Source organism: Calonectris borealis, chromosome 1 (genome assembly GCF_964195595.1).
Source record: "Calonectris borealis chromosome 1, bCalBor7.hap1.2, whole genome shotgun sequence".
In the NCBI taxonomy this organism is placed as follows: Eukaryota; Metazoa; Chordata; class Aves; order Procellariiformes; family Procellariidae; genus Calonectris; species Calonectris borealis.
In genome coordinates, this window is record NC_134312.1 from 199,081,538 (window position 1) to 199,103,796 (window position 22,259).

The 22,259-nt window shown below is 41.3% G+C and overlaps 2 protein-coding genes across 9 annotated transcripts in view; both read left to right on the forward strand.

Moving 5' to 3' along the window:
- The first annotated feature begins 223 nt into the window (after positions 1-223).
- On the forward strand, positions 224-5,801 carry LOC142077882 (uncharacterized). Its single transcript, XM_075140170.1, has 3 exons — positions 224-404; positions 3,178-3,240; positions 4,955-5,801. Exons 1-3 carry the CDS (start codon positions 239-241, stop codon positions 5,758-5,760), a joined length of 1,035 nt encoding a protein of 344 aa, XP_074996271.1. The 5' UTR covers positions 224-238; the 3' UTR covers positions 5,761-5,801.
- A 1,989-nt stretch (positions 5,802-7,790) lies between these two features.
- Positions 7,791-22,259, forward strand: part of MIPEP (mitochondrial intermediate peptidase) — a 99,179-nt gene continuing 84,710 nt past the window's right edge. For 6 of the 8 annotated variants that reach the window (XM_075139919.1, XM_075139915.1, XM_075139920.1 and 3 more), the window contains exons 1-7: positions 7,791-7,967; positions 10,713-10,886; positions 12,877-12,965; positions 14,968-15,054; positions 15,973-16,036; positions 17,817-17,999; positions 22,053-22,209. In XM_075139919.1, the coding sequence (XP_074996020.1) occupies positions 7,791-7,967; positions 10,713-10,886; positions 12,877-12,965; positions 14,968-15,054; positions 15,973-16,036; positions 17,817-17,999; positions 22,053-22,209 (931 nt within the window). Of the gene's footprint in view, positions 7,968-8,576; positions 8,780-10,117; positions 10,264-10,712; positions 10,887-12,876; positions 12,966-14,967; positions 15,055-15,972; positions 16,037-17,816; positions 18,000-22,052; positions 22,210-22,259 lie in introns of those variants that run through there. The other 2 variants (XM_075139918.1, XM_075139923.1) reach the window with 2 other exon arrangements.

Consider the following 22,259-nt stretch of genomic DNA (forward strand, 5'->3'; position numbering starts at 1 on the left):
TATGGCTGGTATTCCCATTAAATAATTATTTGAAATAGCACTCAGTAGTCTCCAGGATGGTACTTAATGCTATATAGAGACCTATAAATAAAACAAAACAAAACAATAGACACGGTGAAAACCCATTTCCTTTTTTTCCTCCCTCCCTGACCCTGCATCCCCTTCTAAGGTAGACTTAGGCAGATGTACTTTTGCTTTCTTAAATCTTTCAGCCACAGTCATATAACCTATCTAAAGAATGAAAAGCTGGATTATACTGCTGGCTATTGTAGTCAGCACAGCAGAAACACAAAAACAAGACGTCTGTACCCAAGGGTATCCTGGCATCCCTGGCAATCCTGGGCACAATGGCATACCTGGTCGTGATGGACGTGACGGTTCAAAAGGCGACAAGGGAGATACAGGTACTATGTTCAGAATGAATCACTTCATGTATCAAATGCAATGCCATTAGTTCCTGAAGTTGTCTGTAGTCACTCTGCATTAACGGGATTATTCTGCCTAGCCTTCAGAAAACATTTCAGGCATTTGTCATTTACTTGTTTGAAGAAGGAAATATAAAGAAATAATACCTAATAATGAAAGCAAGATAGCTAATGTTATGGAGAGACCAGGTCCATGGGATAAAAACAAAAGAAGACACACTTTACCTTCTATTTTGGGAATATTTTCATGTCTATTTGAAAATTTTAAACCCTGTAAACCTACTCCTACATCTCTAAGATAGCAACTATATTTCTGTAAACACCTTCAAGCCCAGTAAAAAAAAAACCCAACAACTGATACCTTGTTTAGTGTAATAAGAAGTGTGCAGTGGTAAGAAGATTTTCTTATCTAAATTTTACATTTGTAGGACTTGCTTCTGAGTGTGCCTACTTGCTGTAACTCAAGAGCCACTAGAGGGAAGTTCAGGAATGGAGACTATTGAAAAACAGTGTAGGATTCATGTCTGCTCTAACAGGCTATAATAGAGATTTGTGTGTGATACTGAAGACAGAGGTAATCTTCTCAGCACCCTAAAGCTAATAATTCCCATCATAGTACTTTAAGCGTCAGGATAATGATGGGCCTTCCATCCATGCTGGAATATCAAGGCCAGGATTGCACAAGGTGATAAATCTGTGGGCATGTGACATATAACACTTCATGTGAAGTGTCACAACCCCAGAATGCAAAGCACAGGACAAGTGCAAATCTGCTGCTTCAAATTTGTTCACAAAATTTTGGGGGGGAACTTTTTCCCAACAGGCTTTATGTTAGGTCAGCTCTTGTGTGGCATCATGCAGGTAGCATTATGGCTTAATGCATAAACCTGTCACAAACACTGTTATAACTCAGCTGCACAAATCAATCCGGATCAAACTTGTACTTATCAGATAAACCCTTCTACCAAGTGCTGATCTTAAGGATTGTGAATCATAGCTCTTTTCAGTGGAGTATATAATCTAGTACATAAACCAAACTGAGGTCAACAGTCTAAAAGAAATTAACTTAAAATGTGCTAAAGTGTTTTACTACGTCTTTCAAGGTAGTGGAAATGTCTGCCTGTAACAGACCGGGTTGCTAAGCTAATGTATCACCTGCTCCACGAGAGAAGTATATGCTCCGCAGACAGTGTATGCTGCAGAATCAGTGTTGAAGGTGTAGTTTGATGTGCGGTTCTTTGACAGCTATGCTGGCATAGGCAGGTTCCTTTGCCAGATCCTTCTCCTACCACTTGACTCTTCTCTCTTACAGAAGACAACTGTTTGTGTGGCTACACAGTAAACTAGATCAGCTGAAAAATAACCAGCACTTATAATTTGTGCAATGAAGAGTTATTCACTGCTTATGGCCTGCCCTGGACCACTGAAAGACAAGTCTACCCACTTACGTATTTACCTCAGTGATTGCCAAAGAGTTATTTTGAACTCTCTTATTTAATAAAATGATTTAGAGTTCTCTGTCAAGCAACGGCTTACATGCTCCTTCTGCTTTCAGTGCCCTAGCCTGGCTAAAACCAAAACCTTTTAAAATCTAGAAACAAACAAACAAACAAAAATCCATTAGCTTCTTAATAGGCACATACAATTAACTGCCTTCTTTTTCTATATGCAGGGGTCCAGGAAAATCTGAAAAATGGAAAATCTACAGCTTGCTTATTTTCATTTATCTTACAAAGGTCCTCACTTTACTCCAGTGAGTTATCACATGATATCACTGGTTTCTGATAAAGTGCCCAACTTTTTTTCCTAAATTAAGTTACTATGATGACTGTACTGACTATCCTTTGTTTGAACAAATTGGGGTGACTGTACCATTCTTTATATTGTAACTTTATATTGTATATACATACACCTTTGCAGTTAAATACATGAGACTTAGTTTTGCTCCTTACCAAGTCAATGAAATTTCAGTAGATGATGGACTGTGCCCATTGTGCAGAAAACTGCTAAAGAACTGTTCTCCAGTCCATATGGCTGGAGAGCTACTCTTGGAATACGGTTACATCCAAACTTCCAAGTCTTTTTCTTCTGTTGCGTTCCGGATGCAAATCCAGATATTTGATCACACACCTCCTGGTCACCTGTGATGTAACTACAAAAATGACGTCTATAATTGCTCTCTTTAGAGCAGTGGAAAGTCCCTGTCATGCTAGATACAGGGATCGAGAGTGTGAATGCCTTCCTCAGATCTACAGGCAATATTATTCCACTGTAATGTTTCATTACCATTGGCCAAACCCCTGCAGATGTCTCTTCTTGAGAGGGGAGTTTACCATTGTTTCACTACTAGGCTTCCTGTCCCTGCAAAGCTTCTTGCCGAATGTGGCTTCCTCACTCCTTTTCCTGCTGGTATCTTCCATGGATGGAGGCAACAACAGGACAAGAGGTTTTCACATTGGTGGTCCTGACCAGGGTATAGCTCCTCTATGTATCTCAGTAACTCACCTCTTTATGCCAAGGATTCCCTCTGTCTCAAAAAAGCACCGTCCTCAAGCAGAGTTTCTGTGCTCTCTGTCAATCTCTCCGTAAGATAGAAGTACCAGCAGTGGCACCCGCTAAAATTCAGGAATAAGACTACTCTTTACATTACTGTTTAGCCGGGATTGAAGAGGAAGTGTTAGAGAAGGATTCATCCCAAGTTTTCTAGTAATTTAATTGTTTAATGAAAATCTGTTTTTCTCTTCTGTACTAGGCGAAGCAGGACTTCCTGGCAGGCCAGGAAAAGATGGTGCAAATGGAGAGAAAGGCGAACGAGGTCAGAGAACAAGTGTTTCAATTTATTATTTGTCTGTCAACTGCTTCCCTTGTGTTCGTGAGCACTGGATGTGCTATGCATTCCAGCTGTAGCGAAAGTACCATAAAGGTTAAAAAACCTTTTTCCAGAAGTAGTACAGTCTGCAAACATATGCTGACAATACAAGAGGAATTTGCCACCTCCAATTATCCCGCTGCCTCTGATGCCCTACAACTTGTTCACTCAGCCTGTTATCCCACCTTTCCCGTCTCTGATCCTTTCGTTAGCTGCTGAGGAAGACACCGCATCTGTAGCTAACTCAGGAAAGTGAGGCTCCTGTAGCTATGTATACTATTTCAGGGAAAGGGACTTTTAAAAGAAATTGTAGAAGACACAAGTTATCCACCTAAAAATACAGTAGATCCTGTATACTTCACCTATTTAGCCAGCCTATGCATAGGCAGCATGTCTCCTGCGTCAGATGGATGTGCATGTGCAGAGTGACTTGTGCATAAAAGCAGGGAGTCAGCCGTTGTGCAAGTAGCATCACATCATTCTGCACAAATTCAGTGACTCTGAGATGCTGGACTTGTGCATCGTCAGAGTAATTGTACACAGACAATGTATATATCCAAAAGCATGGAAGCCTGCCAAAGACAGGGTACAGGTTCTCCAAAATCCTGAAGTTGACCCTGAGAAACAACATATGGTATACGCATGGCATGGGAGTAATTACAAGCTGCTCTACACCGCTTAGACTTTTCTCCAGTCTATTAGAAATGACCACAGTCCTGGAAGGAGTGTGAGACATGAGGCCACAAATGTTGTTTAAAATTACCAAAGCTACCTTCTTTTCCCGTGTTCTCGTCCTGATGGACCCGCACTGCTTTTCCCAGAGGCTCACCATACAATCTCACCTGTTTTCGGTTCATTGCTGCTGTTAAATACTCTCAACTGTAAATTGTAAAACTGTAAATACAGCATTATTCCTAACATCAGAAGCCAGAGGCTCTTGTGCAGAAATTATCAGCTGCTTTTCCTGATTGATAGAGTACGTGATCATTATGGTATCTTTTGTCTATCAACTGCTAACATGCCCTTCACATCATGAGACCTTTACCTTCAAACCCTTGTGCAGCAATCAGAGGATTTTCAAAAGCTTTGAGCTTCAGTCCCAGAGTGGATGAAGGATAAATGGAGCATGTGGTAGCAAATAACAAGGACAAAAAGCCTTTAGTTGCACTGCAGTAGCAATCTAGGTAACCCAAGCAAAGTTCCATCACATAGAAATTACAGAAACACATGGCAAGCAAGTTCTGGGTGTTGTCCAAATAGAACCTTCCTCTGATTAAATTGTGAACCATCTCCCCCATTTTGTATACCAAAGGCTGAAAACAAGTGTCTGGACAGATGCTGCTTCTGCCTGAGATGATGTGAGCTGTCAGTGCTATCATCAGCCTGTAGACAATTCACACCTTCCTTTCTTTGAGCTTATTCTTGCTGCTCGCAGCCAGGGCACCTGCTTTCTAACACAATAGCAGGTTCTTCTGATGTTATGCTTATCCTGCACTTAGATGTATGAGAAAATGTATGTACAGTGAGCACAGTATGTACAGTGGTGACACATACCTACACAGATGTCTTCGTGCTGAAACTCATGTTGTGCCCCACTAACCCAGTGGAAGATCACAAGAAAGTGTCTTTTTTTTTTTTTTTTTTCCTTTTTTTCATTTAGGAGCCAATGGGACTGTTGAGGAGAAAGGGAACAAAGGAGATAAAGGAGAAAGAGGACGACCTGGGAAACTGGGACCAAAAGGAATTATAGGGTCAGTGGGTTACAAAGGTCAGAAGGGAGAGCTGGGACTGCAAGGACAGAAGGGGCTAAAAGGAGACATCGGGCCCATAGGTCCAAAAGGGACAAAGGGTGAAATTGGCCATCCTGGAAAAGTTGGTTTCCCAGGGCCGATTGGCCCGACTGGTAATCCAGGTCCTAAAGGTAATACTGGAGATCTGGGGCCACAGGGTAATCCAGGAGTTCAGGGGGAAAGAGGCTTGAAGGGAGACAGAGGAGATAAGGGGAACGTAGGTGCCCCAGCAGTCCTGCCAAGGAGTGCTTTCAGTGTTGGCCTTACAATCGCCACCAAATTTCCCACCCCGAATCGCCCGATCAAGTTTGACAAGGTGCTGTACAATAGTCTAAATGACTACAACTCAGTTACTGGCAAATTCACCTGCAAATACCCTGGTGTTTACTATTTCACCTACCACATCACTGTCTACTCAAGGAATGTCCGAGTAGCTTTAGTTAAAAACGGCATCAAGATGCTGCACACGGTGGACAGGTACCAGAGTGGAGAGGACCAGGCATCAGGAGCTGCCATCCTCGAGCTACAGGGAGGAGACGAGGTGTGGCTGCAGGCTCACCAAGGAGAGACTTTCAACGGGCTGTTTGCAGACGCTGATGATGACACCACCTTCTCTGGGTTCCTCCTCTTCAGCACCTCTGACCCGCTGGAGCCACTGCCGTCACCCGCCACGTAACTCCACGTTATCCGTGAATGCTGTATGTCTGTGTCCTTCAGCCCTCCCTAATAAAGTTGTTATCTGCTGGCCAATTTCTACTGGATTCAACAGAAAACAGAAATCATCCAGGGATGTTCGCCGAGGGCTGAAAGGGAGACGTAGGACTGCAGGGCAGGGTTGGGACCAGCTAGGCATCTCCCTAAAAGTTGAGTAAATTTTCTTTTTTTTTACTGAAGTCATCACAGTGGAAAGGTGTAGGTTCACACTACTTGTATCTGTAGGAAACCAGGCCTTGTTACGCACACAACGGCTCATGGCACAACGTACTGTGCTGAAGTTTTCATGACCAGCTGCTAAAACAGAGCTCAAGGCTTCAGAGCCATACTCAGAAGAGTTTGAATTAAATGCCTTCTTGTCCCAGTCACAAGATACCAGGTGTTTATTTATGAAACTGTCCTAATCTACTATTGTCAGCTTTGTTTTTTAAAACTCAAAATAAAAAAAATTCCTAATGTGCAATAAACCGTTTTTATGGCTGCAGTTGCAGGACGGTTGGTTTTGGGAATGGCTTCTGCACAGGAGAGGACAATTCTTAAGAATCTACAGTGCCGGGCCTGACACATCGCTGGTTTGGTGACTTATTGTAGTTATACAGAGGTGCGTACACCAGTTCTGAAGGACAAATGTTTTAAAAGAAAGTGGGACGAAATAAAAGATAGAATTTCAAGTTCTGGAATTACGACATGTGGGTCCCTGTATAAACATTAAGCAGCAGTTACTTCCAAGCCAGTTTATATCTTTCTAGGTGGCATGTGTAGATGGACTTGAAACTTGGTTAGTTTGCATCCAACCATTTCAAAATAATTTTTAAACTTGGAATTAGTGTTGTTTGATACCTGCACAGGGGCTGCTCGCTCTGTGGCACAAGCAAGTTTTGTTGCAGCTGAGCGGATTTTACAGCTTTTAAATATGGTTCTTTGCTCCCTGTGTAGCCGAAGGTCTGAAACAGAGTGAAATGGAGCGATAGAAGGAAGTGCCACGTGGATTCTCTGATGTGGGCAAATACCCAATGCTGGTGCAGAAATACAGCATAATGCTGCTGCACTTCAGAATTAGACGGTGCGAAACAAATTCTCCCAAGTGAAAGATAATCTTTAATCAACACTGAAGCAGACATACTGGAGAACTGATCAAGAGGTATTCCCTGTGCAATAAAACTTTAATTTCTGTGAATTTTCTCAGAATTTTTTTTTTTCTTTTTTCCCTTTTCCCCTGAAACTCAAAAATATAACAAAAGATGCTGGTAAGTCTCACTCCCTCCCCTTAAAAGAGAATAAAGCAGAGATGCCAACTGACACAGGTCAGCATTATGAAATTCAGCGCAAATGCAATGTAGGAGCACGAGGCCTGGCTTCCCGTCACCCCCAACGCTGCAGGGGAGGCAAGGAAACGTGGACACGTCCCCACAGCTGTTGAACCCCGAGTGTGGATCACAGACCCAAAACGAACCCGGCGAGGAAAAGCAGCTGCGCTTCTCGTGTCAGCTGAATTACAGTGGGGGAGGTACCAGGACACTGAGACAGAGGAAAGGGTTATGTGAATTTTCAGTAAGAGATTTTTCCCCGTAAGCCACAGGACGTAAGTTCGTGTCACAGAAGCATCTAAACCAAGAAACGCTTTAAAATGGACACGGGTTTAACTGGAAAACACGTAGGAGAAATTTCAGTCCCTCCCCTCACCGCGGCTCCGGCGCCCGCCAGGACCCCGCAGGTCTGCGGCAGAGCGCGGCCAGCCCGCCGGGTCCCTCCCTTCCCCGTAGCGCCGGGCCGGGCCGCGCCACCGCCGCTCGCAAGGGCGCCTCCGCCCCGGAACGGCCGGGGAGCCGCCAGAGGGCTGAGGGGAGGCGGGGGTCAGGGAGCTCCGCCTCCCTCCGCGCTGTACCCGCCGACGCTCCGCCTCCTCCTCCCCTCGGCCCGGACACGCGGAGGTCGCGGCCGAGCTGGGAGCGCCTGAGCCGCTTGCCGGGGCCCGCTCCGCGCCGCTCCGCCATGCTGGCCGGCTGCCGGCGGGCGCTGCCGGCGGCGCTGGGCCGGGCGCTGCGGGGCCGGGCGGCGGCGGGGCCGGGCCGCCGGGCCGTCAGCACCAGCTGGTGCCCGGTGGGCGCTGCCTTCGATGCGAAGCAGCAGCAGCAGCAGCTGCGCGGCAGCGCGGCGGGCAGGCAGACGGTGAGCGGCGGAAGGGGAAGGGCCTGCGGCGGGCAGGAGGCGGCCCTGGCTGCCGGCAGCCATGCGCTTTGCTTTTCTTGTGGGCAGTTTTTTATTTTAAAACGTTTAAGTAGCGGTGGCGGGAACAGCCGGGCAGTTACCAGAAGGTTGGGCGGTTACATCTTTGTAAGGGTTTGTTTCGGTTCTAATGAACCATTTGGTTCTAATGAACCAAAACATTCTGTGTTCTGGACACACAAGAGTTCGAAAATCAGGGCCTTGTTTATTGAAACATTTGCTTAGAGCCTCAGTAGAGACCATATGTGTATACATATGCATTACCCCTTCTGCTCCCAGCTCTTACCTGGCTGTGTCTTTTTTAATCTGTCAGTGTCATGGCAATGCACTTTGGCAGTGCTTCAAAATCAACGAGACCGCTGACATCCTCTTGCGTGGATATCATTCTTGACGTTCAGTTGCTTGTGCCAAAAAAGCATTGGTTTGCTGGGTTGGTGACACTTGGGCTTTTTCATTTATTTCTTTTTAGGGTGGGTCGGGTACGTTTGTTGATGAGAGTCCTGGGAATCGTAAACAAGTTCCTGGACAGCGCAAGATGTGTACTTTCAATGGCACAGTGCGCGCAGAATACTTAACCTGTAAAATCCAGGTGTTAGTCTGCTGACTTCGCTATTCCTGCCATGGTGCCCAGGCTGGTGAAGCCGTTGAGCTCTGGGACTAAGGGATTCAGTGAGGGCAAATCTGACCTCTGTTATAATCCACCACTGTTTGGGAAACTTTTCTTCTGGCTCTCCTGCCTCTGCAAGCACACTGGTGTAAGTCTTGCTCCAGGAAATAATCCAGTTAAATATTGTGCATTTGCCTGATCTAGGGAATGACTTCTGGATTCGCTTGGCCCATGGAGAGGATGTAGAGTTCTTTGGGAATAGAGATGCATATTTCAGGCTTGCAAAGAGGCTGTGACAGGTAGGGTGTAAATGCTGAGGCCAAGCAAAGAGAATAATGCTGCAGCTCTGCAGCCGTGCCATTAAAGAACATTGAGACCTGCACTAGGCTTCATTTTTTTGTAATTTTTTAATTTTTATGTCAAACTTGGTGTCATATGGAAGAGGAGCTCCATGGCTAATTTATCTTTAAGAGAAGATACGTCCTGTTCACAGAGGACTATCTGTGCAGGAGAGTGAATGGTGACGCAGGGCAGCAGGAAGGCCAGGAGCTCTCTGGGACATTGCAGGACACTGCATCAGCTGGCTGGGAATCTGAGTGAAGGGACAGTCTTGAGTCTGTTATACAGCAAGCATTATTGAAGGGTGGTGTCGTACATGTATCTTTACGTTTGTGTGCATGTATTTATATACACATGTATATATATAAAAATATCTTTTTCAATGTTCATTTCAGTCCAGTTCCTCTTCCCAAATAATAAATTAAAACATGGGAAGTGTGAGGAAAGGGTTTCTCTCTTAGGGTGGTCAGCTTATAGTAAGAGCATTAGGAAAAAAAAAAGGCAGTTTTAGCAACAGCGACAGAAAGAAAATAGGAAAAAGCAACTCTGAATGTCCCAAATACTTACTTTAGGGGATGCTTTTGCTTCAGAATATATACTTTTACAGACAAGCTGTCACATTACAACTTTTTATTTTATTTTAGATAAATACTTGTAAGCTACATGCAAACCTGCAACTGACAGCTATAAAACAAAGGGTTTGCAGAAGGTGCATTGTAAGTCACTGGCCTGCAGATTTTCAAATCCAGATTGCGATTTTTAGATGCTGAGGTTAAATTTGGGAAGGGATAGATGTTATTTGAAATCATGTACCTTGTACTGTTAGATGCTGTAGTTAGGAGGTAAGGAGACACTCATGTTGCAGTTGGGCAGTTGCAAAGGGAGTATATTGTTTGCGGAGATGCTGTTTTATCTTTAATGAAACTTTTTTACTGTTGTAGGTCTGTATCATGGAACTTCTCTAGCAGGTAGTGTTAGCAATTCTGTTTGATCTGCAGTAGGACCTCTTTAACTCTCCTACACAAATGCAGAACGTACCTGCTGTCTGTGTCTACCCTGCCCAAGCCAGTGTGTTCACCGTGCCCTGTTGGACAGGGCCAGGCTTGGTAAGAACTTCAGGAATAAAACTGTTCATACCATAACAGTTTTGGGTTTGAGATCTGGTTCCAGTATTTGGAGCTCATTTAATGAGCCTGAGACAACTGTCCTATTGCCTGCAATCCATTGATACCTAGGGCTGCTGGCCAACTCATTCAGTGTTTTGACACTCCTGCTTAGTCCTCACATTCCTTGGTAAGTCTCTTTTGCTTCAGAGGGATCGTTTTCCCTCATTTCAGAATGTAAATGGACTTCCTATGATTGGTCTGGTGCCCATGCTTTGGAAGCAAGATAAAAAATGCTTTGAGAAAAGGATGGTGTAGGAGGTTATGGGGTGGAAGAGGAGAGTTTGTGAGGATTTGATGTCGAACTCTTAACGTTTGGTGAGAACAATCCTGGCTAAAAGAACCTCAATGAGGTTTTGCTCTGGGAAATGCAGATGTTTTTGTGATACCAGTGTCTTTGATTTTGTGACTATTCTCTCTACAAAGACACTCATGTGGGAACGTTTTAGTGAAGTGCCACAATATGCTAGCTAGGGACATTTTGGTAAAATTTCGTGGTGATAATTCCATCCTAAAACAAAGGGGCAGAAATCGAGGAGGTTAATAAGTGATGTGTTTTCATTGAGTTCTGCATTGCAGGGTCTGTTTGGTGTTCCAGAACTGAGCTGTCCAGAAGGATTTCAACAAGCACAGGACAAAGCATTGCAAGAATCGGAACAGCTAGTCCAGAAGGCATGTTCAACGCCACCTGGCCCGGAGACCGTAATGATCTTTGATCAGCTTTCAGATGGCTTGTGCAGAGTAGCAGACTTAGTGAGTTACTTTTTTTATTATTACTTGAAGCAATTTCTTTTAAACTGACTGACTTAATAAGCTTACACCATGTTGTTCCATTTTATGATTTTCTGCACTGCAGTAAATAACAGATCAGCTCTGTGAAATTTTGTGTTAAGACAGAAAATAAAATTGATTGAAAGTTAATTACAAAGGCTTTTACTGAATGATAGGTAACTACAAATCCTTGTCAAACTGTCCAGTTAATTTTAAGACAGATGTAAAAATAGTATAAAGGCCACAAAAAAAAAACAAAACAGTGCAATCAGAATTGTATTTCTGCTGTAATGTTAATGCATAAGCTTTCCAGCATCATTTACGTTATGGAAATCGGGATTGCTCTCAAAGTTAAAGCTGGTGTTGCAATATACATGTTTTTAAGTTATGAAAGTTTATAGGTGAAGATCCATAAAGAACTTACAGACTAAAAGCAGCAGATGAAACTAAACAATATCACCTTTTATTAACACAAGAAAAAATGCAGGTATTTCCTAGATTACAGTTTCTGTCGTCCACGGAATTAGAGTACTTGGTCTGATATTCTGTATCGCAAAATGCTAAGTTTAACGGAGCACTTTGTATTGGTCTCTGGAAACTGTTTGCCTGAAGTATATCTTTTATCAAAGCATCACTCTTCTTTTGAAGGAAGCAGACCCAACCTTCATACTGAAATCAGTTCTTAATAAATAGGTCACTGAGTTTTTTTACTTTGGTTTTCACATTTGAATTTCTCTGTGTGTTTTCAGTTCTCAAATCTTATTTCTTATTCTTTTCTAGATTCAAGGCATCTTTTGTGCCAGGCACTTTTTCCTTCTGAAAGTACTTACATGCTCTGTCGAGTCACTAATTCTCCTTTTATCTCTTATATTTTATATAGACTATGCCTAATCCCTCTTAATCAATCAATATCTAACTAAAACACTAATGTCAGAATTCAATGGTCATAGTTTTGTATCAGTTTGCCAAGTTAAAATTACCTCCTATGTACAACTTTCAGGTTTATATGTTCAAAAATGCAGAGCTTGCAGAGCTCTGTCTAGAAGCAATTTGGTGATTGTTATCTGTTGGCAGGAATTTTGAGATCTGCCACTCAGCACGTATTCTGTCAATATTAAACAGGATTTTAAACAGGGATTCTAAGAAATAAAAATCTTAACTGTATAACACTTGTAAGGTTGCCTTTTCAATCAAACTGCAATCATACTGTTAAACGAAGTCAAGCTTGTTTCATGTACTTTCTGTAAAATCATGCTGAATGTCTTGGATGTATTCCTAATCCTCAATTAAATATATTTCTAGTCTTTAATGCTTTGTCATTTCAATGCCAGAACCTTCCTGAATTCATGTTGGCAGTCATGGAAGCACCTAGCTGCCCAGCCCCCTTTTAGCATCCTTCTAGTCTTCTGAACTCCTTTTGTTTATTTGGAGACTTACTAAAAATCAGTAAGTCAAATAAAAATCCTGTTCTGAATCCAAAAGAACTTCTGGGTTTTCTCTTTAAACATGTTTCTTCCTTCTAGGTAATGATGTCAAAGCATAACTTGGTGGTCTATACACAAGAGTAAAACGGGTTTGAAAACAAACCCTCTACACATATTTGGTGGTGTGCTTTCTTCTTAACTGTGAATTTTAGTTTTAAAAATCTTTTTTAATAACATTTAAATACATTGGAGTATCTCTATGTTGTAAGGGCTCTAAGATACACACCACTAAACTAAAAATGTTTTTAAGAAATGTATGGATTAAGGATATTTTTTGGAAAGATACATTCACGGTCTGGTTTAATAGTTGTCAGCACAGTTTTCCAATAAGCTTTATTTTTTAGAAAAAAAATGCAAATTCTGCAAATGGATTGCACAAAACTGTAGAAATAAATGTTAATGTAAATGGAACTACTTGAGTGCAACTTTGTTTATAATTCAAGATTTTTTTATTTGTCTTTTTGCCTCACTGTTTTCTTCTATGTCAGGCTGATTTTGTGAGAATTGCCCATCCTGACTTTGCATTCAGAGAGGCTGCTGAAGAAGCTTGCAGGAACATTGGTACCATGGTAGAGAAGTATGTTTTCTTCTCTCTTTTCTTTTCTTTTTTTTTTTTTTTTTTTGCTATTTTGATATGCATCTTTAAAAATTACTGTATGGTCATCTGTGAAAACAGCAATCAACAAAAAAATATGTAGGAAGGTTTTGCATGTGAGAACAAAGTGTCAGTCTTGCTGTTACAAATATTTAAGAATTTAGCTTTGTTACAGTATCTCTTGAAAGGTTATTCTATTTTAGTTTCAATTTATATTCTGAACAGTTTTTAAGTTACCAGCTGACTCCATGTCACTGAAACCCATCAAAGACTCAAAGCTACATTTTTCTAGGACTTGTGACGGTTAACTAGCTGTTGTAAAGCATATGTACAAAATGCTAATCTGTTTTTAAGATTTAAGCTGTTATATTTCACAACACTTTTTCTTATGGTTTGCTGACCCCTTGAATTCCAGCCAGTGAGTGGGATATGTGAAAGAGGAAAGGACAGTCTCCCGTTAAAATGAGTGTTTGAGGATGTGTCTGTCTAGGGCTGTGATACACGCCTGGTCTACCCTGGCATGCTTGTGCTTTATTTAAAACCCCATTTCATAGAACATGTTCTTAGACTTCTGTTCCTGAAGTTTGGCTCTTCTTCGGGTCCTTTTTTTTTTTTTTCTTTTTTTAAAAAAAAAATCTTAAAACCTAAATCCTGAAAGTTACCTCTGTGGTCCTTGACTACATTCAGGAGTAGCCTTCTTAAGTGAAAGCTTTACCAAGCACTACTGCGAAGGTGATCCAAAGTCTGCTGCTTTCCTCAGGATTCCTGGTAACAGTGGAGGCAGTGAAGCCTTTTGTACTCTGAGGAGGACAGCAGTGCATCAGTTTGTTTAGTAAGCCTTGTGACTAACATGGCTGGCTAAAAAGAGAATTCTGAGATTAAATTCACCAGAAACTGTTGCTTTGGTCTTGCTAGCGTTTTTGGGAAACCCTTCACTTGAAACTGGATTTTTCAAGACTTAGATTGAGCACACCACCTATAACAATATGACTTTAATATCTGAATACTACTTCAGAGTAAAATATGTAGAAAGAAGAACGTATTCACAAATTAACCTGAGAGGTTCATAAGCTATTGTAAATGCTCAAAACTAGCTATTGTTGAATGTTCGTTTTCATGGGCAAATGGTATCCCTCAGGAACTACTAACAATACATATCTGCTTTTAACCACTTTTTGACAGAGTGCTGGGCTTCTTATTTAGCACCTTTTGCACAGAGCCTTTTCTGAAGTACAGGCATGATGCAATGTCGTCTTCTTTCTCTGGATTGGGTCTTGGTAATTATTAAGTTCATTTTACAATTGGGGCTGCAGAAGCTTCCTGCACCTCAGCTGATTTAAGAAGTTAGCGCTCAAGACTGTCAGACTGGGGACTGCTGCCCACTGCAGCTATGCTGATGCTGATCTATATGCGTGTGTTTCATTCCCACTGTGATTTCCACCCAATAATCCAGGTCGACATACATGCTTGTAGTTAACATGCCAGCAAATCTGATGGACATAGTATTGTCTGGCCCAGGGACAGTGATGAAATGTTCTGGGGATAGTAAGCTCTTCGTCTATTTCAGTGGCAGCCAGCAGCACATTTATCTGATGGCAAACTTGAGCACAGATTTTCCTTCAATGGAGTCCTTTCAAAGTAAGGATTAGAAAACAGTTCTCCCACCTTTGTGCTCTTGCCGTGATTATCTTTGTGCATAAAACATAAGCTGTCAGCCTTAGACTTGCTCGTATTTGCCACAAAATGCCATCCAGAAGTATTTTCCTACTGGATGCACAAGACCTGTTTCCACGTATCCTTTGTGTACAAATTTTGTAGTTTTTAAGTGTGGTTGTGAACCAGAAAGCATTTTAAAAATGCAGTCCTTGGTTTTTAATGTTGTTTCAGTAAATATGAAGCTCTGCCTTTGAATGAGTAATACCAAGAGACTGAAATATTAGTATTTGTTGCTAATGCATGATTCTTTTATTCTGTATCTTCCCAGATTAAATACAGATGTTGAACTGTGTCAGAGTTTGAGACGTCTGCTAGCTGATGAAATTGTTATGAGTTCCCTAGATCCAGAAACCAGGTACTTATTAATGCTTATGGATTTAGATTTTTGGATAGTATATATCATTCCTTATTGTGCTTGTATTTTGTGTTTTGTTAAATTAATTAATACAACTGGAAAACATACCACATCTCTGTTACCTACTAAATTACCTGCACAGGAGTTAGGAAGTTTGTAGTTGTGTGGTCTTGGAGGATGTCTCTGTGACTGTAGAGCACAAGATATATTTAAGCTGAATAACTGAGATCTGCAAAAACAAAAAAATGAGAACTTAAGATTTTCTTCAATAACACCATTTTGATTAAAATGAGGTGCTGTACTGTGGTGTATATATCAGTGTTTTTAGCAATAGAAGTAGGGAACAGACTATATAACTTGATTTCAGTTTACAGAAGCTTATTTATATCTTTCAAAATCAGATTACCAGTATATTTATTTAACACTTACTTTATGATTACTGTAAAATGTTTTATTAGCTGCTTATTCAGTTATAGTTTTGAAATATTTCTTCACTGACATGGTTAGACAAGCTTAATGTTTGAGTAAGTTCCTTCTTCCTTCTTTCCCCACAATCAAGGATGTTAGATTTGAAGAGGACTTTTTCTGATTTGTTAGAATAAATGAAGTGTCAAATTAAAATGGTAATTTGCACAAATTGGTTAAACATCTAGATTAATGTAGTGGAATTATTTTGAAGGATATTTTCAATGCAGATGACTAAAATAACTACAAAGGAAAAATCCTGTTTCACTGAGTAAACTGTTAAGGACCTAAAACATAAGAAGTCTGTGTCCATAATAACAATACTTATGTAACTGTGGTGTTATTCTCTGTAAAAGACATGAAACCTAAATAACTACTAAAGGCAAAATCTGTTAAGAAATTATGCTTACTATCAAATGAGGCTGTTTTAACGGGGATTTACTGTATTTTTAGGCGAGTGGCAGAACTTTTTATGTTTGATTTTGAAATCAGTGGCATTCATTTGGATGAAGAAAAGGTAATTTTTGGCTACAATATATGAACAGAAATTTGCGTGACTACCAAAGACCAGATAATGGAACATGTGGGACATGAATCACGTGATTCTGGGCCAGTTTGTCCTCCAAGATTCCCATTGTCCTCTGTGGAATTTTGTCTTCTCAGAAGTGATTAATTTTATCTATCTTAAGTCACTTTTAAAGTGTGTTTTTTAATGTTGTTTTAGATATTAGTTGGCTGTTCTTCCCAGTATGGCCCTCATCATTCCTTTGTCTGTTCTGAAGAGTTATAAGCAAGACCTGGGATCCTGCTTTCTTTGGTTGGTGTCTGCATCAGATATTTAAAATAGCTGCTTAGCTGTCTGAACAACCTATTTACAGAGGGGGAAAAGCAGCACCCTGTGCACTGTGATGACAGGTTAATCAAGTAGAGTGTTTTAGAAGGGATCAGATGTGTGTCCAGGCTCTCCTTTGGTGCTCACTCAACCAGAAGTTGTAAATCTTGTTCAAAATTGAATGTCTAGGCATGGTCTGTTTACCTCTCTTGGAGCTTTTACTTGCTTTTGCAGTAGTTAGTGATGGTTTTGCCATCAGCTTTACCATGCTTTGTGGTATGGATGCTCTGTTTGATGTCTCTTCATAGCTCATGTCCCTGTATAAAGTTAATACCCTGGTTATTTGAGTCATCCCTCTTTTACCAGATTTATGTGGTAAAGTTACTCTGAAGATCATGGTTGTGATGGTGTTTTGTGACCTGGAAAATGCTTCTAGAATATGTTTTTACAATTACTTTGTACAAAGAACAACTCTGAAACTTGGACTTTGGGTTTTATTTCTGATTTGACGATTGGTTCTACGGTGCTTCATCCTCTTTCAGTTACAATTTCACTTGCCCCTTATTTTTGCATGTTTTCCTCTTCTTCCCCTGCCTGTTCCACTTTTCTTCTATTGCTTGCTGCTCAGTGTTTCTTTTCAATTCTCATTTCAGACTTTAGAAATCCTTCACTGTCGTAAGTTGAAATTTACTTCTGCTACAAAGAATTTCTTCTTTTTAAAATAAAACTCAAAAGATGTGTTTTAAAGGGTAAGGATGGAATGGGAGGACAGAGATCTGCAGGTTTTGTCATTCTTTGAACCTTACAAGTATGTTGTATCTCTCAACCTTTTCTTTTGAGCTATGAACCCACAGGAATAGAGAGCATACTCTACTAACATGAGCAAGTTCACTGAAGCAAATCTTACAGTAAGGTTAAATGTGTGAAATATGTAGTGATGGTGATAAAACTGTAAATCACAAACTCCTCAGGGAAAGGTTGAAATACCACAAATGCTTTACGGTCTTCAGAAAATAGTGCAATACAAACAGTAACAAGAGAACTGTAATTCTATATCTATTTCAGGATGCTAGTAGGATTTATCCATCTCAGTGATGCTTCTTTTTTTCCTCCTCTGTGTTTTACATAGCAATCATAGTAGGCATAGTTTTATAAATGCTTTCCAAGCAGCTAGCAAAGCTTATGTAAATTCTACTTGAACTCCACCGTACCTTTTCTTACTGCAGAAACATAGGCATTTTCTTTCAAATTTCAGTCCGGTATGAAATTAGAGGTCTGTATGAGCATCTGATCGTGTTGACTTCATCCCTACGTTAGGATTTTGTTGATGCTGTAGGTCTAATCCTAAATGTTGTATTTTCTGCTTCATTTCTGGAAAAGTCCTTTAAGGTTTTAGAAACTTTGAGTTCTGCCTGTACTATGTGTCTGAAGATATTATGTATTTTGTACTTTATTTTTCTTACAGCGTAAAAAGGCAGTCAACCTCAACATCAGAATATTGGATTTATGTAATGAATTTCTGACAGGAACTCACCTTCCCAACAAGATTGACAAACATGTTTTGCCAGAGCATATTCGGTATAATTTTACAGCTGAAGGCAACTACTTACAAGTTGCTGGTCTGCATGCTGATTGTCCTGATGATCTGGTATGTATTCCCCGAGTTTGCTTTGGCGTACTCTGTAACAAAAGAGCATATCAGTTATTTTACTTGTTATTGAGGCAAATGCATATGGTTTATGATTATGATGTTATGACTAACAAGGAAGAACTGTTTTAGAACATAATAATCAATGGCAGCCTTGGCTGTAGCAGTTATGAAATAATGGAGGTGAAGATCCTGAATGGATTGAGGAGAAGAGGGACAGAATACAGACCCTGGATTTAAGGCAAGCAGACTTCAGCTTATTCAGTAAACTGGGGGGTGGGATCCCATGGGGTGCAGCTAAAAAGGGTAAAGGAGCTCAAGAAAACTGGCGGTTCTTTAAAGGTATTATTCTCCAAGTGTGTGAGGATACAAAGATACTCGGTATCAGCGCATCCTGATCCTTAGAAAGCCAAGCAGATGTATCAGGAACCAGGCTTGGCCAGCAGGGAACTCATGACAAAGCTTCATCTCTGAAAGGTAGCAGGCATGAGGGGGAAGCAGGTACAAGATACAAGGGAGGAATTTAGAAATATTGCCTGTACATGTAGGGATGATGTCAGGAAGGCCAAAGCTCAACTGCAGTTAAGAGTTGCAAGGGACATCAAAGGCTACAAGAAAAGCAACTATTGCTGCATTAGTACTAAAAGGCTGGACAAGGAAAAGGTGGGCTCAGTGCCGAGTAAGGTGACTTAGTAGCAGCAGACGCAGATGAGGCTGAGATGCTGATTGCTTTCTTTGCCTCAGTGTTCACCAATGAGTTCTCCCAGCCCACTGTGCTTAGTGAAAGGGTTCAAAGAGAAGAACAACCAGCAGTAGATCAGGATCCAGTTTGGGATTACTTGAGAGAACTCAACCTGTACAAGTCCTTGGGACCAGATGGGCTGCATCCAAGGGTTCAAAGACAACTGGCTATTGTTCTTGAAAGGCTTGCTGTCTTTGGTAGGCTTGTGAAGATTAGGGAAGAACCCCAATGACTGGTGGAAATAATATGTTCCACTCACCTTCAGAAAGGCCGAAAAACCCCAAATTGGGGAACTACAGGCAACTTAGCTTCACTTTGATCTCTAGGAAGGTTATGGAGCAATCCAAGTTAGGAGATTACAGTCTGGATTGGTGGACAATGAGATAGGTAAAAAACGTCATTTCATGATCAGATTCAGAGAGTAGTGATTGAAGTGGTGTACTTGCTGGAAGGCTGGTAATGAAAGAAGTGTTGCAGGCATCTGTCCTGGGACCTCTCCTGTTAAACGTCTTTATCAATGACCTAGAGGAAGTGACAGAGTGCTTGCCTACCAGATTTGCAGGTGATAGCAAATTGGGAGGAACAATCGATACACTGAAGGGCAAGAGTGGCCTAGAAGCTGAGGGAATGGTCCAATGGGAATCTTATATAATTCCAGAAGGACAAATGTGAAGTCCTGCACCTGGAAAAGGAGAATTCCTGGCAATAGTACAGGCTGGGACTGCTTGGCTGGGTCTGGTTTGTGGAAAAGGCCCAGAGGGTTGGTGAGCAGCAAGCTGAGCATGAGCCAGCAGTGACCCTGGCAGCAAAGAAGGCCAACAGCATCCTGGACTGCATGAGCAGGGGCAGAGCCAGAGACTGAGGGAAGAGATTATAGCCCTTTACTTACCACTCTTTAGGAGTGACTTCAGTGGAGGCCACCAAGGTGACCAGGAACTTGGTCACTTGCACTGTGAGGACAGGCTGAGGGATCTGGGCTTGTCAACCTTGTAGCAGAGGTGGCAAGGTGAACTTGTAGCAGAGGTGGGGGGACCCTGACAACAGCCTGCCAGTACATATGAGGATATCGTGGAGAAGATAGAGCCAGGCTCTTCAGAGAGGTGCATGGCAGGAGGACAAGTGGCAACAGGCACAAGTGGAAGTGAGAAGTGCCAATTGGAGAAGTTTTTCCTGATGATGATACCCAAGCAGTGAAGCAGAGAGGTCATGCTGTCTCTCTCATCTGTGCAGGCTTTCAGGACCTGACTGGAAAAAGCTTTGCGCAACTTGGTCTCACCTCATAGCTGACCCTGCTTTGTGTAGGAGGTTGGATTAGAGACCTCTTGAGGTCCCATCCAACCTGAATTATCCTGAATAATCTTATTTTAGTTATTGCTAATGATGCTTTTCTAAAAAGAATTCATTTAGAGTTTGTTTATAAATTGAAAATTAATTTAGACTCTTTGAAATGTGACAGTGGTTCCTGAGTATTTTAGATATGACTCTAGGATCAGGAGTGTATTACAACACTCAAGTGTTCTGTTTTCACTTACTATATAGTTAAATAATCAAAGTGACTTTGAAATCTTGTTTGTCACGAAAACGAGAAAAGCTTACTGTGGTAGAACCCAAGCTGTAATGTTTATTTTCTGTAAGAAATTTAAAATGAACTATATTATGGCAGTGATAGGATGTAAATAAAGGAATAATACTCATTGCATGTTATCTATAAACTCTTGTCCTGAAAATAGTGTGATCTGTAGAATTGCTACTGAAGCTGTGGGTAATACATCAATTAAAGAATGCAGTTCTCCGAGTCAGATCTTTGGAGAAGCTCTTTGGAAATCATATAATTTCGGTTGGAAGGAACCTCTGGAGCTTGTCAGTTTGAGTCTGATCCTATTCAGAGCAGGATCAAGTAGATCAGGTTTCTCAGTGACATGTCCAGTTGAGTTTTGAACACTTTCCAAGGATGGAGATTCCATTACTTCTCTGGGCAGCCTGTTGGACCATCCTCACTGTTATTTTTTTTTTCCTGATATCAAATTGGAATTTTTCATCTTCCAGCTTGTGTCCATTACATCTCCTCCTCTTGCTCTGCACCTCCAAGAGCAGTCTGGCTGCATGTTCTCTACACCTTACTGCTAAGTAGATGAAGATTAAGACCTCCTTTAAGCTTTTTCTTCTTTAGGCTGGACAAACCCAGCTCTCTCAGCCTCCATTCTGTGTCATGTGCTCCAGCCTCCAAATGTCTTGTTGGCCCTACACTGGACCCACTCCAGTATGTCAGTGTCTTTCTTGTCCTGCGGAACCCAAATCTGGACATTGTACTCCAAATGTATCTGGGCAGTACCAAGTAGAGGGAAGCAATCACATCCGTGGACCAGGTGGTTGTACTCGTTCTGATAGAGCTCAGTATGCTGTTGGCCTTTGCTGCAAAGACACACTGCTGAACCATGTTCACGGAAGGGGAATCATCTCACTTTATTTGCCTTTTTAAAAATGAAAGCCTGGTGGCACAGAAGAGGTACGAAATGACTTGTGAATTATTATAGTAATATTTTTTATAAACCCAGGACCTGCATTCTTGTTGGATATATTATCCAAGAAAGAAGCTTATTTCAAATGAAGACAAGCATAAGTTGTTGCTGGATTTCTTAAGCCTTTTCCATATGTACAATATCTTCAATTGGTTTGTGAAACATAAAAAGCATTTTACCGAATTTTCTGAGGCTTGAGGTGATTTTTTTTTTTTGAGAGTTAGGAAAAAACCCAAACAAACCAGAAATAAGAGAAAGACTGATTGTCTGTGGGCAGATGGGCAGACTAATAGCTTGCTACTTCAAAAGAAATAAGGCTTTTCTCTTCCTCTTTTTTCTCTTCCCTGACCCTGTCTCTGGTTCTTATCAGATCCTTCTATAAGCCAGCTTAACAGACGTGCAGAGAACAATTTGGCTTTCTTTTGGGTTTATTTTCAGAAGTTTTAGTGAGTTAAGACAGCCCACAGAGTGGTCTGAGAAGCACAGATGTTGGCAGAAGGAGGGAGGCAATAAGCAGAGAGGGGACTGTTGACAGGAGTAGAGAACAGGACCCTTTTTGGCAGTCTTGATCTGTTAGGTTGTCTCATTGCATTTCCTCATTCCATCTTTAGTGGATAAGAGAGCTGCAATTGTCAGGCAGTCGTAATTACTATTACTAAAAGTCTTTAGGCCTTTTCCCAACAATATCAGTGAAATATATCTGTAATATCAGATCTTCAATTGCATCACTTGTTTCCCTTAAAAATTGCACTGTGGTAATGTGACCTGTTTTTTTTTTTTTTTTTTTATTAGGTGCGAGAAGCTGCTTACAAGATTTTTCTCTACCCAAATGCTGAACAGTTGAGCCGTTTAGAAGAATTGCTTGCTAGCCGAAACAGTCTGGCACAGTTGGTTGGGTACGACACCTTTGCCCACAGGGCTCTTCAGGGAACAATGGCCAAAAATCCAGGTATAAGGCACGTGTGGGAAGGACATGCTGAGAAATCAAATGCACTGTGT